This window comes from Camponotus vicinus, unplaced genomic scaffold (genome assembly GCF_025532165.1).
Source record: "Camponotus vicinus isolate PSW18456_S1 unplaced genomic scaffold, iyCamVici1.0 SCAF_10, whole genome shotgun sequence".
Classification (NCBI taxonomy): domain Eukaryota; kingdom Metazoa; phylum Arthropoda; class Insecta; order Hymenoptera; family Formicidae; genus Camponotus; species Camponotus vicinus.
The window spans coordinates 15,335,940-15,352,621 of NW_028141946.1; the positions used below are offsets into that span (position 1 = coordinate 15,335,940).

Genomic DNA, 16,682 nt, shown 5'->3' on the forward strand with positions numbered 1-16,682 from the left:
GGACCAAAAAAAAATTTTTTTAACACTAATAAGCCTATACTAGTGGGTTTTTTGAGGTTATGGCTGAACCCAGACCCGATGGAGCTGAATTGACCTCGGATTCGGATTCAGCGACCCCAAAAACATATAATTAGCATAGTGAGACCTCCAGGTCAGAAACTTTTTTTTTTTTGTGGGGCTGTGTTATTAGTCTCACACTCGATTGACACAATACAGGTTACACGATAACGAGTTTACTGTTTATTCACTCACTATTGATTTATCGATACCAAAAATTACTTTCAAAGAAACGCGAATGCAAACAGCACATGACTCGACGCGAAGCGACGGACCGCGGAGACTGCGCGACCACAAGAGTTATGTTGCCAGAAACGCGACACGCGACATCTAACAAACGACTTGCGCGTGGCGCGTGATTGACGCGAGATAAGACGAACGATCGGCTAAAACCTTCGCATTGCGAATGCGGTAGAAAACATGACACGTATAATGACATACTTAAAAAATTAATTATTTATTATAAATAATAACTATTTCTAATTATAATAAATAATTATTATTTTAAAAAGCATGTGTTGTACGTTATTACGTTTTCGAAATTATTGCATTCACGATGCGAAGATTTAAGTCAATCGCAAGAATAATGTAATTTTAATTCTTGCGATTGACTTAAATCTTCGCATCGTGAATGCAATAATTTCGAAAACGTAATAACGTACAACACATGCTTTTTAAAATAATAATTATTTATTATAATTAGAAATAGTTATTATTTATAATAAATAATTAATTTTTTAAGTATGTCATTATACGTGTCATGTTTTCTACCGCATTCGCAATGCGAAGGTTTTAGCCGATCGTTCGTCTTATCTCGCGTCAATCACGCGCCACGCGCAAGTCGTTTGTTAGATGTCGCGTGTCGCGTTTCTGGCAACATAACTCTTGTGGTCGCGCAGTCTCCGCGGTCCGTCGCTTCGCGTCGAGTCATGTGCTGTTTGCATTCGCGTTTCTTTGAAAGTAATTTTTGGTATCGATAAATCAATAGTGAGTGAATAAACAGTAAACTCGTTATCGTGTAATCTGTATTGTGTCAATCGAGTGTGAGACTAATAATCGAAAAAATTTCGATGTGTCGCGCATCTCTAGCAATCATAACCGTGCAGCAGATAACAACAATACATAGCATGAAGATTCGCTACGCTGCTACAAGGTGAGTGAGCAAGTGAGTAAGCAGATGAGTGAGTGAGTGAGTGACCGAGAGAGTGTGAGTGAGAGACTGAATGAGAGAGTGTATGAGTGTTGCGTAAAAGAGAGAAAGAGAGCGAGAAAAAAAGTGCGTGCGTGTGTATGAATGTCTGTCCCTCCTACCCTCCCTCTCTCTCTCTTTCTCTCTCTCTCTTACGCACACACTCCACCATACACACATCGCGTGTAGCAATCAGCTGATTGCAACGTCGGACGGCCGGCGATCCGGAACTTTTCATTATTAAAATAACGTTATTTTAAGGAACACGTATTTCTGACGTAATTCTAAGACATTTTCTTCTTTACCAAAATTTTATTTAAAGCATAATTTTATGTTATAAGATAAAATAGTTAGCGACTCATGCGGTGATAATCACCCGTCGGGCGGTCAGCTGCGCCCGCGCTCGCGGCACGCCGCGCCGCTCCTGCCTGCCTTTTGTACCCGACGCGTGATTTACTAACTATTTTTGCTCATAATTCAAAAACTACGCTTCAAATCAAATTTTGGTAAAGGAAAAATTGTCTTAGAATGGTGTCAGGAATACGTCATTTTAAAGACATAACGTTTTTCAGGATCGCCCTGTATATACGGGTGGTCTAGGACACCCTGTATATATATACAGGGTGAGCTATTTTAATTAACGCACGCAATTATTTCGGAAACAAAGCATTTTAGAGAAAAATGTTTCAGACAAAAGTTGTTTGGTTTCGAGGGGGCCATAAGATGGTATCATTGGTTTGACCTTGAAGAGTTATTTGAAGGTCACATGAAGGTCACCTTCAATTTCTTAAATAGAACCTACTATTTGTCATTGCATATTCTTGTAGCTTATCTCGAGAGCTTTCCAAAACACTATAATTAAGTACTTTTTTGTTAAGTACTTTTTGAGTTATGAGGCTTGAAATAATTTCTTAATTTTACATAAACCGTAAAATATCTTGTAAAATATTCATTTTTCGATTATCTTACCTTAATACTTTTATGTACAAAATAATGAGAGGAATCAATTGGTGTAAAGAAAACACATAGTTGTTTTTAAGAAAAAATATGGAATTGTTAATTGCAAATTACATATTTTTTCTTCAAAACAACTATGTGTTTTTTTTACACCAGTTGATTCCTCTCATTATTTTGTACGTAAAAGTATTAAGGTAAGATAATCGAAAAATGAATATTTTACAAGATATTTTACGGTTTATGTAAAATTAAGAAATTATTTCAAGCCTCATAACTCAAAAAGTACTTAACGAAAAGGTACTTAATTATAGTGTTTTGGAAAGCTCTCGATGTCAGCTACAAGAATGTGCAAAAATATATAGGGTATTCCATTTAAGAAATTTAAGGTGACCTTTATGTGACCTTCAAATGACTGTTCAAGGTCAAATCATTGTCACCATCTTATGGCCCCCTCGAAACCAAACAACTTTTGTCTGAAACATTTTTCTCTAAAATGCTTTGTTTCCGAAATAATTGCGTGCGTTAATTAAAATGGCTCACCCTGTATATATATATATATATATATACAGGGTGTCCTAGACCACCCGTACACCCCTTTTCTTTTAAAAACTAAGCATTTTAGAGAAAAACGTTTTCGACAAAAATTGTATGGTTTTGAGGGGAACATAAGATGGTGTCATTGGTTTGACCTTGGATGGCATTGTTAAGGTGAGGTCAAGGACACCTTTAATTTCTTAAATGGAACCACCTATTTTTTATTGCATATTCTTATAACTTATGTCGAGAGCTTTCCAAAACACTATAATAAAGTATTTTTTCATCAAGTACTTTTCGAGTTATGAGGCTTGAAATAATTTCTTAATTTTACATAAACCATAAAATATCTAGTAAAATATTCATTTTTCGATTATCTTACCTTAATACTTTTATGTACAAAATAATGAGAGGAATCGATTGGTGTAAAGAAAACACATAATTGTTTCGAAAAAAAAAAATGTAATTGTTAATTGCAAATTACATTTTTTTTTTTCGAAACAATTTTGTGTTTTCTTTACACCAATTGATTCCTCTCATTATTTTGTACATAAAAGTATTAAGGTAAGATAATCGAAAAATGAATATTTTACTAGATATTTTATGGTTTATGTAAAATTAAGAAATTATTTCAAGCCTTATAACTCGAAAAGTACTTGATGAAAAAATACTTTATTAGAGTGTTTTGGAAAGCTCTCGACATAAGCTATAAGAATATGCAATAAAAAATAGGTGATTCCATTTAAGAAATTAAAGGTGTCCTTGACCTCACCTTAACGATGCCATCCAAGGTCAAACCAATGACACCATCTTATGTTCCCCTCAAAACCATACAATTTTTGTCGAAAACGTTTTTCTCTAAAATGCTTAGTTTTTGAAAGAAAAGGGGTGTACGGGTTGTCTAGGACACCCTGTATAATCTAAGTGTGCACGAAATAAAACGACATGTGCGATAGACATCCGAAAGAGTCTCGTGACAAATGCGCGACCTGCAAAAAAAAAGTGTGTAACAACACCGTGAGTCAAGTGTGCGTGTGCATATTCAGAAAAAACATAATATATATCTAAAAAAAAGAAAATCCAAGCTCATATATTATAAATATATCGATTTTTCAGCCTTTCATGGCTACCATCATGAATTTGTCATTATGAATTTAAATTTTAACAGTAAATTTAGAATCAACACACCCAAAAACCTATAAAATTGTTTCATATCAAACGCATCTTTTTTCGAAAAGCCGAAGGTGCGAAAAAATTAAAGAGTGTTATAGTTTTAAAATGTTTCTAAAATATAAATATCATATTGCTAACTGATATTTTGTTAATTTATATTTATCTAAAATATAAATATCATATTGCTAACTGATATTTTGTTAATTTATATTTTTTTCTACAGTTTCTGTAGTGTTGCATTACAATTTGCAATATTGCAACATTGTCGCAAAGTAACTGTAATATTCTGTGGTGTATGGAAGTTATAATATTATATGCTTACTTTTTATATATGAATAGACTTACAAAATTTAAAAAATTAATTAATTTATTATTAATTTATTATTAATTTATTATTAATTGATTTATAACGTTATTAGTATTAGAAATAAGTTTTTAAATAAAACACACACGAAAATATTAAAATTCTATTTTTGCATAATATAGATATTTCGAAAATTCCTGGAATAACAGAGACAAAATATTATCTACCATTGATGTTAAGTTTTAATTACTATAATCTGCATCTGCTACTTTTATCTACCAAAATATTATCTACCATTGATGTTAAGTTATAATTACTATAATCTGCACCTGCTACTTTTATTGTTATAAGTATATTTGATGTAGGTATCGATTTGAATTGTAGATTATACATATACATATATTAAGATTGTTGGCCGTTTAGATGGGGATTCTCCGTTACTAATGTTGGAATTGATGGAAACTGGTGATCTGTTAAAATATTTGAGAGATTGTCGAAATTTGCAAGCGTCAGATTCGTCTGCTTTGCATTTGCAGGATTTGCTCGCCATGTGCGAAGATGTTGCGCGAGGTTGTTGCTACTTGGAAGAGTTGCGTTTTGTACATAGAGATCTAGCGTGTCGCAATTTGTTGTGTTTCTTGTTAGTTTTATATAATGTCTAAGGCCGTTGGGTCTTATTATTATGTCCTCAATACGCGAACAGTCGAAAGTAATTCAGGTCGTTTATGCTTCGATCACACCCATGCTTCTCCGACAGTCCGTCTTTCGGTCGTCCCTTATGACGTCTTTCTTACTGCAGTGTCGTGTGCACAGTCGTGCCGTGTGCATAGTCGTGCCGTGCTATGTACTATGCTATGTGCTATGTCGCCTCTGCGCGTTGTCGTGCGAGCAGTCGCTATTGGTCGCGCAGTTCGTCAATCAGTAGCGTAGTGCTTAGCGCTTGTCAAAGGGCGCAATATACCCAACACAATTGTTTAGTATCTTCGAGAAATCGCGAGAATCGTGTCATCAAAATTGGAGATTTTGGACTAGCTAGAGATATCTACAAGGATAATTATTATCGCGTGGTAAATACAATTATTAAAAAAAATTAATGATTAAAAAATGAATTCTTTTGAAAATACTTTCCATCATTTAACATAATAATATCGTGCATTGTTTCTTTAAGTAATATAGAATATAAATAGTTTTTATTTATATATAGCAAGAGATAAATGAACGTTTCTCATTTTGCACATATTCCAAAAATGAACAACTTGAATCAGAAAATTAAATTTTTGTTTAAATCATGTTTTAGAAAGAAGAAGGTTTGTTTCCTATTCGCTGGATGGCACCAGAATCTTTGATGATTGGAATATTTACTTCTTAAAGCGATGTTTGGTCATTTGGAGTATTAATGTGGGAAATTACATCGTTGGTTCAAACTTTGTCTGAAAAATATTATAGCAATAAGAAATAACATAGAAGATGCCTTACTGAGTCCAGTCAATATTATTTAGCCGATATTATTTATAATTAAATTGATGTTCATCTTCTTTTCCGAACGATTCAATAAATCTTAATGTAGGAAAAATATTTTTAGAATATTTCTAAATAGATTCTGTTATTTTCAGATTTTATCTTAATATTAGATTGATCAATGAAGATAAAGGCAAATATGCATAAAAGGTCAGACCTCATCGATTTTATTGCTCCTTAAATATGTTGTAGAGAAGGGTTTTCTGAGTAATTCTGTGCAAGAAATAAGTGGGGGATGGTATTGGTTTAGAAGATACAACAAATTGAAGTTTTTATATATTTTGCAAAAGATACTTATATAAATGTCAGAAACGTATGTGTATGCACACACACACACACACGCACGGGAGGGTACAAGGGGGCTTTCGGCTCCCTTCTCGCATCTTTCCCGGCGGTAGGGGACGCATTGCGAAGAGTTCAATCACAATGGATATATGCTATAAGTTGTAAAGCGAGGTCCACCTTGCCTACCGGCGGGGTGGTTGCGGGAGGGGGGGCCGAAAGCGTAAAATATTAAAAATAGAAATAAATATTAAATATTAAGAATTAAAGAGATTAAAGATATTAAAGATATTAATTATTACATAAATTAATTGTTATGAGATTTATTACAGCATTAATTATTATAAAAATTAATTATCATAACAATTAGTTATAAGAATTTATTACTCATTAAATTTTATCTCTTTATATAATTTAATTATTATTTAATTTAATAGAATGAATACGCCGGCCTTTGGTACACGCGGTTCAACCGCATTTTAACTCCGTTAAAGATAGAAATGAGAAATATATCGATATCGATATTAAAGCGCACGAGACATGTATGGAGATAGCGCGGTATTCCGCGCGGTATATAGCTGTCTCGCTCGCACTCTCTCGTTCGAGCGTCGAGCGAGAGAGACGGCTATCGAACACCTCTAACTTGGTATCGTTTTATAGTGCTTTCTCTCTCGCTCCTGTGCCGTGCGCGAAGGACGCAACATCGGAATGCCCCCCACTACTCTACCCCCACTTTCTCTCTCGCTGCCCGGCCCGCGGCCCGCGTACATGCGCGCTTCGCTTGTGTGAGTGTGACGTCAGTAGCGTCAACACAAGCATACCGAAAGACCATTTCTGCCGGTGCAGAAATACATATACATAGTGTACATATACATTTGTGATATTTTTTAATTGTATTAAATTTTATATAAATTTAAATTGTATTAAATGTATTTAACATTATTTTTTTATATAACAGCTAAAATAGTAGGTTTACTGTTACGATTACTGTTACGATTTGATTGTCCTTGAGTATTTTAAGGTTTCTGAGGTCGCTGAATTCGAATCTGAAATCAGAATTTCGAACTTCAAAATGGCGGATCAAAATTCAAAATAATTTTGGGTTTGAATAAGAATGGGTTTCTTATCGTTTTTGGAGTCGCCGAATTCGAATCTAATATCAGATTTTCCGAATTAAAAATTGCAAATTTGATATGGCGGACCAGAACAAATAGTTGCCATACATAAAAGATGTACACTTTTTTCTTCAATTACTTATAAATTCCGCTATCTGCTGAATCCAGAGTCACGAATTATCAAATCAAGCTGTTTGCACAGGAGTGGAAACGTATACCAGTTTTCAAGAAATAAAAAAAAATAAAAAAACGGAGTTAATAACCGCCACGTCCTCGATTCGTGACTCTGGGTTCGGCAGAGAGCGGGATTTAAAAATAATTGAAGAGAGAAATATACAACCTTTATGTATGTCAACTATTTGTTCGAACTCTGGTTCGCCATATTGGATTTGCCATTTTTAATTTGGAAAATCTGATATTAGGTTTGGATTTTGCAACCCCAAAAATGATACAAATTTTTATTGAAATCCAAAATTATTTTGAATTTTGATCCGCCATATTGGATTCACCATTTTGAATTTTGTAATTCTAACTTCAGATTCGGATTCGGTGACTTCAATAATATTTATACTGACGTATTCATGCAATTTTAAAAACTTTTTTCTTCAACACACTTTTGGCACGGAAAGATTCTTTTCGCTGGAGTGTGAAGGGGTTAAAATTATAATTTATAGAACATTTAATTATATATTTTGAGATTTATAACCTTATATTTATTCCAACGTAATTTTGTTTAAATGGCTTGATAAAACTGTTTCAAAAAGTTAAAAATTAAAAAATTAAAAATTAGAAGGAAAAATTGAAAAGCTAGAAATCTCTCTTATATCTAAAATCGACGCGATAGAGATAATAATTTTAAATTTACAACCATCATTCACTTGCAACTTTTCTTCACTTTCTTTTTAGATTTTTCGTTTGTATATAATTATAAAAAATGTTTCTGTTTGTAGAGATGTTTTGAAAAAGATAATATTTATAAAAATATTATATTTTATTAGAATATTGTATTTTAATTATAATCTATTTAAATATTTTGCAGAACAGTGTATTCTTTCAAAATGCAAATTTTACTTGCTGGCTAAATAGTTTTGCTATACTACGTACTGCTATTAATGCTCCTTTGAATTTAAGCTTAAAATAAAATTATAGAATCTCAATGCCTATAACAATTTTTACTTATGAAGAAACATTTTTGTAGATAAAAGTCCTTCCATATACAGAATATCAAAATTACTTATTCATCTTAATCTTTTCAAAGTCTTACAACTTAATGTCTTAACTTATAAGTTATTAATAAATTTTACACAGATCTTTACATTATAAATCTTTTTCTATTGCATTGAATCTAGAAATAAAAAATATATTTTCCTTATTGTTTGGGAAATACCCAGCTCCTGAATATGCGCTCGTCTCAGCGAGCGCGCGTCTTTCCCCATTCGATCACAATACTTCGAAAATCAGGTGATCGATTTCTGCGAATCGGGATTCTCCACGTTTTTCTCCCCAAGCCGTCTCCCGAAACGGTATCGGAATCCGCGGGGAAATCTCTCGCTCGCCAGCTCACTTCTCGGAAGTCCACCGAAAGAACCACCCGAATTCGAAAATAGTATCGCGATATAGTTAATAAAAAAAAAACCAATCAAAGTGTGTTTTCTTAACCGCCGAGCTTTACGAGAAAGCTGTACCAGCAGCTCTGGGAATATCGCTCGTTGTCAAGTACCTCGACAGATTCAAGGCTGTTCCCGGAACACTTATTATTTATGTTACAAGTACGCGAACAAAAAAATTACAAAATGCGTAGAATATATATGTATAAATTAATAATTTCTTTCTACAGCACGAGTTCTTTTTATGAAATTGTCGAAATGTATCACATATACTTACGTTGCACATGCTAAATTGCGAAACATATTGTTGCGAGAAGTGTTACGAAAACTCAAGACAGGATTCATTAGGATCAAGCAATGTCATGATTAAAATAAATCTCGAAAACTTAATGGCACGTATATTATTCAAAATAAAATTCTATATTAATATATTTTATTGTTTATATTATCGTCTTAACATTAATTCCGAAATTTATAAATTATTTCAATATATCTTCACGAAAATATTAAAATATTTTTATTACGCATACGTAATTTTAATACATTTATATTGTAAATTACATGTACATTAAAGATAAAAGTATAAAAATATTTTCAAAATATTCTTCTCTCATTAATCCAAATTAATCACTAGAATATATTGTGAAAATTGTGGTATATCATTTGGATAATTTTCTTCCAGGTGTTTATTGGTCAGCGAGCGACCTTTCAGGGATTTTCCATGGCAATCGGCATTGCATCTATCGAGATACCAACATCGCTCTGGAGTCGCATATCATGCATATCATGCAAAAGCAGCATTAGGTGTGAGGTCTGGATAGCTCAGTCGTCTAGAGCAGTTACCCGGAAAGCGAAAGACTCGGATTCGATTCCCGATCTAACCACTAGCACCTCACATATTTTCTAGTCCACGAATATTGTTTTCTAGCAATTATTTGTTGGGCTGAAAAATGCTCTCTTCACAGGATATGCGTCGATGCCGTTGCCACGGATGGATTCTGTCGCTCGTTGACCAAATAGGCGTCTGACCTTCTCCCACATACATCCCTATCTTTTCTGGGCGTATCTTTCCAGGTACGTAATGAGTACCTTCAAATCTATAAAAGAATCGCCCTATTTTTTTATTGTCGATTTCTTTTAGTGAACATATCGACATACGGCCTAAAATTAAGAAAACATAAAACGTTGTAGAAATGAAAGATTATACTCGTAAAACATATAAGTGATTTATAAGATTGCCACAAATATTCATATCTTGTTGCGCATAACATAATGTATTATTTTCGGTGAGAATTATGTACACGGACATTATCTTAAAGTTCTTCATATAAAAAATGGTTGCGATATTCACATAAATGTGGTAATATATCACTTGCTCCCAAAACATGTAATCACATTTATCATGCCAAGCAATTATCACCCCATCATAATTTTGTGAATTGTGAAACAAATCCAAATCTCATAGCCGATACGTTACTATCGTTCCCACAGCATATATAATTTCTTCTTTCCTTTCTTTTTATTGTTTTTCTGTTGCATCATCAGATCTAAAAATGTAAAAGCAACATTCAAATAATATCTTGTCGATTTGTAAAATAATGATTAAAATTGTAAATAATTATAATTAATATAATTTCTTTATTTATTGTAGCGGTTGAAGTCGCCGACAGAGCGATCGCCGCTTATCGCCGGTACTGTTTATGATTGGCCGACAATTAGACCGCCGCGCGGCCAACGTCGCGGCATACGCGACAAAGCTGCCAGATCTCCGCCGCAAGCAACATGCAACACGTCGTGGAGGGGGTAACGAGGATGTGAGCGTAAGCGTACGTGTGAGCTCGGCGCTTCGGCTAGCTTCGGATAGTAGAAGAGGACAGAATACAGTCTTCTGTCTTCTTCCTACCAACGAAAGCGACGGCCGACGCGCGACGCTACACGCTGCTCGCTCCTCGATATCTCGATATGCGCTCAATGTTTCTCCTACAGTTTTTTTATCGTATATGTTTATAATATGTATGTGTATATACATATACATATATATATATATATATATATATATATACAATATACAGGGTGTCGCAGACCACCCGTATCAGCCGAATATCTCAAAAACTGAGCGCGGCAGACAAAAATATTTCAGACAAAAGTTGTAAAGTTCAAGCAACGCATTACATGGCGATATCGGTATGACCTTGAAGAGTGTTGTCAAGGTCACGTAAAGATGACCACCTTGAATTCTGTAAATGGAAACCCCAATTTTTTATTGCATATTCTTGTAGCTTATCTCGGGAGCTTTCCAAAGCACTATAATAAAATATTTTTCTCTTAAGTATGTAAGATATAGGTTGGGTAACCTATACTTTTCCCGGACTTCTCAGAGATGGAGCGCACATCTTTGGAAGATACGGTTGATTGGTGGGAAATATAGCGTGATGCGCAGTGTGATGCGCAGTGCGGATGAGCGCGAGAATGAGCGAAGCGGATTGGCCACTAAAACTCACGTGACATGCACGACGCCCGGGCGAGCGGGAGCGAGCCGGCGAGGCTTCAGTCTTTGTTAAGAAAGCGCGAAGATCGTACCACGTGCAGCGATATAAAACATTTTAATTGCGTTTATAAGACATTTATAGTTGTGTTCGAGAGCAAAGTAATTGTGATTGCTCGTAATAAGAAAGACTGGCTAATATTAATATATTCGCAGACTGAATTCTTGGAAAATATACATATATTGAAGACGCGTGTTGGTTTACTCCACCCACATTCCTTTCTTGCCCTCAAGGCCCGAGTATCGATACCGAGGTCAGGCAGTTCCTGAGCCTATACTCGTCATCGACTCACATCCTTACAGCTTCAGAAGTGGGATTTCCTCGTGCGTGTGGTGTGTCGCCATTTTGTGTTCATTGCCATTGTCGTCTTCTACGCCATTTTGTGTTCTCAGCTATTTGTGATATTGCATCATCCAGAGAAGATGGATCGTCAGCGACTCGAAAATTTAACGTTTGAACAATTACAATCGGAGGCAGCTAGTTATGGTCTACGTGCATTTGAGAATCGAGATAAGTGCATAGATGCGATTATGACGCATCTTGAAAGGCATGGGCCCCTACGGGATCTCTGTGGTGTAAATAACGCGCCCGCTTCACCCGTATTTGGTGGTCTCGAAGGTTCTCACCCAGTGGACTCAAGTCACGTCAACGTATCTGTGAGTAGCGGCTTTCATTTTGGTTCATCAGAAAATTCTCTTTTACTGATGTGCACTAATCTCATTGAACAGTGCCGAATACAGCAATCTAAGTTATTTGAACAGACTCGGCAGCAACAAGAATTTATGGCAGAACAATCAAGACAACAGCAAACGATGCTGCAGCAACTGTTCTCTTCAGTTAATACTCGGGTCTCAATAAATGAGCCCAACTCAGATCATATTTCTCCGAGAGAGGAGCTTCGGACAGTTCATACCTCCGCAACAAAGGCCCACGCAGTTAATCTATTTTCGATGCACATCCCTGAATTCAGCGGGCTTGAAGAAGAAGATGTAGAATTGTGGATCTGTACAATTGAGCGGGTAGCTCAGATACACCAGGTTTCAGATGACATTTTGCTACTGGCTGCAACTGGTAAACTAAAAAATATAGCAAGAAGATGGCTAGATCTAAATATTAGCATACTAATTGAATCCTGGTCTGCATTTAGACAGGCCGTTATACGTCGTTTTAGAAGAGAGGTCTTATTCCATGCAGTATATCAAAAAGCTGAGGCTCGCAGATGGAACTTCCCAAGGGAATCCTTTCAGGACTACGCTATGGACAAATTAGCTATTTTAAGATGCCTTAAACTGCCTGATACCAGTATAATTCAGTTACTGATCAATGGAATTGGAAGCAAATCTCTTAGGGAAACAGCAGCTATTCTCAGATCGAAACCTCTGGAAGAATTTGTGGAAGAAATGCATAAGATTTCAATTGCTTCAGGTGATCTATATAAAAGGTCTCCGTTAATGCCCATCAAGATCCAAAGTGATAAGAATATTGAAACCTTACCAACTAAAGACAATACTATGCAGAAAGACTTGTTTTGTGTTTATTGCCGCGCAAAAGGACACATCCGTGCAGAGTGTGAAAAATTCAAGAAGAAAGACAAACTTTCAGGGCAATTAGTGCCTGCATTACCTTCCCCAGTGGCCGCAGTCATCGAATCTGATCCTGAACCTGAGGTATCTTCGGATTTCGAGAAGGATCAACCCAACACTGGAACATCGCAGTCTACAGCACTTAATAATACAGTAGCGTGCGTGATGGACAATTCAAAAAAAAGTTTAAATCTCAGAGGATCAACTTGCCAGGTTATTTCTATAAATAATAATAGTTGTAGTATTATTGCCTTTTTAGATTTGGGAAGTCCAATCTCTTTTATTCGTCCGTCTACCTACAGCAAATTTTTTGACTCTTCCAGTCCTATTAACCCTCCTGAGAAATGTTACTCGTCAATTGACGGTGACATAATTCAAATCGCTGGTTATACAACGTCTTTCATTACTCTAGAGACTTTACCTAATTTTAATGCAATCATCAAATTGCATGTTTTAAAAAAAGATAGATTTCCAGCAGATGTAATCATTGGCCGAGATTTTGTTAAACAAAATAAAATCATTGTCATCCACGATCTCACGGATAATGAATTAAATAGTAGAGTTGAACTTTTTCAGGAAGTAGCTGCTATAAATAGCCTGGATGATAATAGTAAAAACTTAAGTTCTATACTTTCAAACATTAATATCAACTTTGAAAACGATATAAAATCCAAGTTAGTTAACTCAATTTTAGAAATTGAAAATTTAGAAATCCCTCCGATAGATAATGATTATTTTGTTAAAATCAATCTTAAAGACGAGTCCACTTATGCATACGCACTCAGACGTTTCGCGTGGTCCGAAAGACTACAAATAAGAGAGATTACGGACGACCTACTTAAAAGAAACATTATTAAATATAGTAATTCACCATATTGCGCCCGCGTAGTTCCAGTTCGGAAAAAGAATGGTTCATTACGACTATGTGTAGATTTACGGCTTTTAAATGATAGAATAGTCAAACAAAAATACCCTTTTCCTCTTATTGAGGACTACCTTGCACGCTTGAGTAATAAATCAATTTTTACACTGTTGGACTTAAAAGACAGTTTTCATCAAATTAAAATTCATCCTGAGTTCACCAAATATTTTGCTTTTGCAACACTAGATGGCCAATTTGAATACGTGAGATTATCTTTTGGTTTTTGCGAAGCACCAGCTGAGTTTCAAAAATGACTAATCCAAATTTTGCAACCCTTATTAAGGGAGGATAACGTCATTGTATACATAGACGATATTTTAATTCCCACCATTTCCGTTCAAGAAAATTTAGACATTATTAAAAAAGTCCTTTTATTGCTCAAGCAGCATAGGTTCGAAGTCAATTATGCAAAATGTCATTTTCTTAAGACCACTATCGAATATTTGGGTTATATTTTATCCCCATCAGGGATTACTATCAGTCAACGTCACACCGACGTTATTAAAAATTTTCCTATACCTAAAAAAATAATTCAGGTCCAACGCTTCCTTGGTTTGACTAACTATTTCCGTAAATTCATCAAAAATTATGCACACAAAGCGAAACCTTTGCAAAATTTATTACGAAAATCCAGTAAATTTAACTTTAATTCTGATTGTATTAATGCTTTTAATATCTTAAAGCAAGATTTAACTTCTTTTCCAGTTTTACGTCTCTATAGTCCTTTCGCAGAAACTGAACTACATACCGACGCCAGTTTATCTGCTTTAGCTGCAATCCTTTTACAAAAACAAAACACAGGCCAATGGGCCCCAATAGCCTATTACAGTCAGTCCACTAATAAAGCTGAAGCTAATTATCATAGTTATGAACTGGAAATGTTAGCCATGGTTAAAGCAGTAGAACGTTTTCATATTTATCTTTATGGTTTACAGTTTACAATAATTACGGATTGCCATGCTCTAGTTTACGCAGTTAATAAAGCTCACTTAAACCCAAGGATTGCTCGTTGGACTCTGAGGTTACAAAATTACACATTTAAAGTGATTCATCGCGAAGGTCGTCGAATGGCTCATGTAGACGCTCTTAGCCGTATTATAGGCTATATTGAAGCCATGCCTCTCGAAAAAGAATTGGAATACAAACAATTATCAGATCCACGCATTAAATCCTTAGCAGAGAACCTAGAATTTACAGATAACGAAAAATTTGAGTTAATCGATGGTTTGGTCTATAGAAAATGCATTGACAATCCTCGCTTTGTAATCCTCGATACTATGGTTAATAATATAATACGAACATACCATGACGAAATGGCACACTGCGGTGTCGAAAAAACCCTTCAAGGAATAACCAATAACTATTGGTTTCCATCTCTTAGAAAGAGAATACGAGACTACATTGACAATTGCATCATTTGCATTATGTCTAACACTGCTGTAAATTCTTTAGAGGGCGAAATGCAGATCACAGATAACCCTACTATTCTTTTTAAGATATTGCATACAGATCATTTTGGGCCACTCAAAGAGTCCAATAATGTCCTTTAAACATATATTATTAATTGTCGATGCTTTCACTCGTTTTACATGGCTCTTCCCCGTCAAATCAACTACTTCTAAAGAAGCCATCAAACAATTTACATGGTTATTCCATAATTTTGGAAACCCAGAGACATTGGTATCAGACAGAGGAACTGCTTTCACCTCACAAGAATTTTCAGAATTTTTACGTAATAAGAACATTAAACATAGACTAGTCGCAGTTGCAGCACCACAAGCAAATGGTATAGTAGAACGTGTCAATAAATTTCTCAAATCTTCCCTTAAAAAAATTACTGAAAACACTGATAACTGGAGCGCTTATTTGGACACTGTGCAATACATTATTAATAATACTTTCCATACTTCTACTAAATCTAGTCCATCTAAATTATTATTAGGTTACGATCAACGTAACCATTCCGATGCCGAACTGGTTAAGTTTCTCAATGGTATTATTAATTCCTCACCTGACTGTGATAAAGTTAGAAATGTTGCTCGCGATGCGGCACTAGAGTCAATTCAGAAAGTTAAAGATTATAACAAAATTTATTTTGATAAACAACATAGAAAACCAACGCAATATAATCCGGGTGATTATGTATTAATTCGCGATACAACACTTAAGCCCGGAGAAGATAAAAAACTTAAACCTAACTATAAAGGCCCGTATATGGTAGCTAAAGCTTTAAATAAAAATCGATACGTTATCCAAGATATTCCGGGATTTAATATTTCAGCTAGACCCTATAATTCTATTCTATCTCCAGATAGATTAAAACCACGGATTAAATCCATTAAAAGTTAATTTCTACGAACACTATGAATCTTACTTATATATCAATACCAGGTCAACATTTCCTTTTATTTATATATTCAGCGATAGACAATATATTATATTTATAAGTTACAGCGTTCTCGTTATATATATAAATTCTATTATACGAATAACTTAGCTTAACTCCTTTGTATTATATACTACATTACATACTCTATATTGTATACTATGTTAATTTAAAAAAAAAAAAGAAAAATGTATATCATTCGAGACGAATGATTGTTCAGGATGGCCGAGCTGTAAGATATAGGTTGGATAACCTATACCTTTCCCGGACTTCTCAGAGATGGAGCGCACATCTTTGGAAGATACGGTTGATTGGTGGGAAATATAGCGTGATGCGCAGTGTGATGCGCAGTGCGGATGAGCGCGAGAATGAGCGAAGCGGATTGGCCACTAAAACTCACGTGACATGCACGACGCCCGGCCGAGCGAGAGCGAGCCGGCGAGGCCTCAGTCTTTGTTAAGAAAGCGCGAAGATCGTACCACGTGCAGCGATATAAAACATTTTAATTG

The 16,682-nt window shown here is 35.0% G+C and overlaps 2 protein-coding genes across 2 annotated transcripts in view; both read left to right on the forward strand.

Annotated features, from left to right (window-relative positions):
• Window positions 1-16,682, forward strand: part of LOC145960367 (uncharacterized) — a 140,946-nt gene that overhangs the window by 83,661 nt on the left and 40,603 nt on the right. The window lies entirely within an intron of this gene.
• On the forward strand, window positions 11,086-15,337 carry LOC145960816 (uncharacterized). Its single transcript, XM_083080516.1, has 3 exons — window positions 11,086-11,938; window positions 12,044-13,475; window positions 14,493-15,337. Exons 1-3 carry the CDS (start codon window positions 11,705-11,707, stop codon window positions 15,335-15,337), a joined length of 2,511 nt encoding a protein of 836 aa, XP_082936642.1. The 5' UTR covers window positions 11,086-11,704.

What these genes read in the sequence shown, in the direction of transcription:
- LOC145960816 (XM_083080516.1), top strand. Translation starts at nt 11,705, where the DNA reads ATGGATCGTCAGCGACTCGAAAATTTAACGTTTGAACAATTACAATCG. An exon ending in CAAGTCACGTCAACGTATCT is followed by an intron (nt 11,939 to 12,043) that starts GTGAGTAGCGGC and finishes TTATTTGAACAG; the next exon opens with ACTCGGCAGCAACAAGAATT. An exon ending in AAATAGCCTGGATGATAATA is followed by an intron (nt 13,476 to 14,492) that starts GTAAAAACTTAA and finishes CTTCTTTTCCAG; the next exon opens with TTTTACGTCTCTATAGTCCT.